The sequence below is a fragment of the Alosa pseudoharengus genome, unplaced genomic scaffold (genome assembly GCF_046254945.1).
Source record: "Alosa pseudoharengus isolate Yale_2024_CS ecotype anadromous, Long Island Sound unplaced genomic scaffold, YU_APseudo_1.1 YU_APseudo_1.1_scf_4, whole genome shotgun sequence".
Lineage (NCBI taxonomy): Eukaryota > Metazoa > Chordata > Actinopteri > Clupeiformes > Clupeidae > Alosa > Alosa pseudoharengus.
The window spans coordinates 24,893,726-24,896,225 of record NW_027468774.1 but is presented as its reverse complement, the minus strand read 5'-3'; the positions used below and the strand labels follow the sequence as shown (position 1 = coordinate 24,896,225).

Here is a 2,500-nt window from a genome sequence, read left to right as displayed (position 1 = left end):
TGTGTGTGTGTGTGTGTGTGTGTGTGTGTGTGTGTGTGTGTGTGTGTCTGTGACAGCGTCTGTGAGTTATATGTATATGATCGGATGTGTATAAACGTGTAGTCATGCGTGAGTGATGTGCATGTGTGGGCAAGGGTCCATGTGAGCATATGTGTTGATCACTTCACTGACCTCCAGGGAAGAACCAGTCGGCATGCTGGATGATGGGCTCAATGATGCTTACGATCTGCAAGGACACCGTGGTCATCATCTCCGTCATGTTCCTGCACAGAGACACAGTCAACAAGCAAGACACAGGCCCGACTGCTTCAAAGGGTGACAACTCTTCATGGGTAATGATGCTATAGACAGGTGTACTAATACTGGGACACAGACAACCAACTGTGCACCACAAAGCACCTCTGCATTGTGTAGAGTTGAATAGTCTATAGATAGCCTGGTTAGCACGCAGACCTTCTCAATTGTAATTGAGAGTGGGTCTGGAAAAGGTTCACTTGACTTACGACTTCCAGCCGGGGCGTAACTAGCAGTGAAATTAAACTTAAATTGGTGCATTAAACTCTTACCAAATCGTCTCAGAAGTGTAGCAATCTTGTAAATCAAGGTTTTAAATGCAGTTGTTTACTCAATTGCAAATCAATACATGTCCATGTCAGATTAGCAATTGTATTTGGGTGCCTGTGTTTTAGGGACATTGGAAATGGGCTACAATGGCCTCTTGGACAGACGGACCTGCAGAGCAAATTCCAAATTTGCCAAAGGTCCGTCTGGGTATTCACAGGCTAGTCTATAGAGTCAAGGGCTTAAAGAAAATGAAAATGTTTGTGCCCAAAGTAATCAGAAACTTTTGAGGCCCTTAATATGAATAATTATCTATTTTCACATTTGAAATGCCCTGACCCACCCCTGAATTCAGGCACAGTGCATGAGAACTTTAAGCTCCGAGAGTCTATACTAGAGTATTTTTTAAAAATAACCTTCCTTACCCTTCAGAGGTAGTCCATAGCAGATTGGGTCCAAGCACTATTGCAATGTTCCCCGGGGTCATTTTGTTGTCGTCCTGGTAGTCAGTGAGTTTTGCTAGAAATTTAATTAAGTATCTGGTGGGCAGAAGGAGAAGTAGAAACGTAAAATAAATCAGATCAAATACTCTTTTCACTGCATGACTGATTGTCACCTAGACTCATGAGAAATCCCTGTCTATTTTAGGCTATTCATTAATATTTCAGGGTTTCACTGTTAATGTACTTCAAACTAGAGTCCACCACCTCAATTACTGTGATGTCTGTGCTCGGCAGGAAGAGCTCAAACACACTTGTCCATTATAACAATGCTCCATTCATCTGTTCCTGTGTCTGTCTCAAAGTAAGGCATACTTCATGAATCACATTAGCCTAGCCCAGGGAGGAACTCTAGTCCAGTTATTGACATGAGGAGGTGAACTTTAATCTATACTGCAGGAACCAAACTGCAGCCTAGTCACAAACAGCGCAGACACTCGGCCTCTGCTGGTGGTCTCTACTGTAACACTATTAATATTGTGTGGTGGTGAGATACGGCGCAGAGCCAACCGTCTTGCCATCATTAAGATGTGCTATTCCCGGAACTCTCCGCCGAATTCAGGTCAGATCGAGGGGCCGCATTTATCCTTCGCCCTCCTCCGCCTCCGCCTCCTCGGTAATGGCCTACATACGATTTTAACTGTGGACCGTGGTGATGGGGCGGCATCAAGGACATTAAGTGCTGGCGACTGGCCAGTGGCCGGGTCTGCCTCGACGGTAGAACCCTTTTGCCGGCTCTTCACGCTATAATGAAGCACTCAGCGTGCCCCCATCACGAGGTGACATACGCGGGCGGGCAGCCAGTCAACAAGCGCTTGTAAAACCTCCTCTCTCCTCCCCCCCTGACCACAACCCCCCCCCCCCAGCCAAATAAAAAAAATTAAAAACGAAGCACATGTTTCCATTTCAATCACCCCCTCTGGTAATTAGCGCTTACGCAACCACACACCCATGGCACTACAACACAGACCAACACTTGAACTTGTCACACGGGCCTCAGACAAAACGCTTTTGTTTTCAGTCTAAAAGCAGGGTTAAAAGAGGTGAATTGAGGCTGACCTGAAGTTGTTCAAATTGTCTGTGGGGAGTTTCTCGCAGGCCGACAGCAGGGCTTGCAGTCTTTTGTCCATATCCTGAATGCTGAGTATGGGTGAGGCGTATGGGTGGGTGGGATGGGATGGGATGGGGGAGAGAGAGCAGAGTTTAGTCATCCGTGGAGAGGCACGCCATTCTGCATCCATGTCAGAGAAGCACTTAAAAAATCATTCCTCGGAGGACATCAGGGTAGAGTCTCCGCTTCCTAATTCATGAGAGCTTTCATAGTGATGGGGAGCGGGCGTGGGGGGGGGGGGGCTGTTGGAGGAGGAGAGGAGAGTGGGGTGGGGTAGCTACAGTGGGGTGGGGTATGTACATCGGGGTGGGGTGGGATGGGGGCGATT

General features: G+C 47.4%; 1 protein-coding gene across 4 annotated transcripts in view; it reads right to left on the bottom strand.

Moving 5' to 3' along the window:
- The window catches only part of arhgap44a (Rho GTPase activating protein 44a), a 37,589-nt gene that overhangs the window by 14,164 nt on the left and 20,925 nt on the right, over positions 1-2,500 (bottom strand). For all 4 annotated transcript variants that reach the window (XM_076265487.1, XM_076265485.1, XM_076265486.1 and 1 more), the window contains exons 13-15: positions 2,121-2,201; positions 987-1,100; positions 172-263 (exon numbers count right to left, since the gene is read on the bottom strand). In XM_076265487.1, the coding sequence (XP_076121602.1) occupies positions 172-263; positions 987-1,100; positions 2,121-2,201 (287 nt within the window). The remainder of the gene's footprint in view (positions 1-171; positions 264-986; positions 1,101-2,120; positions 2,202-2,500) is intronic.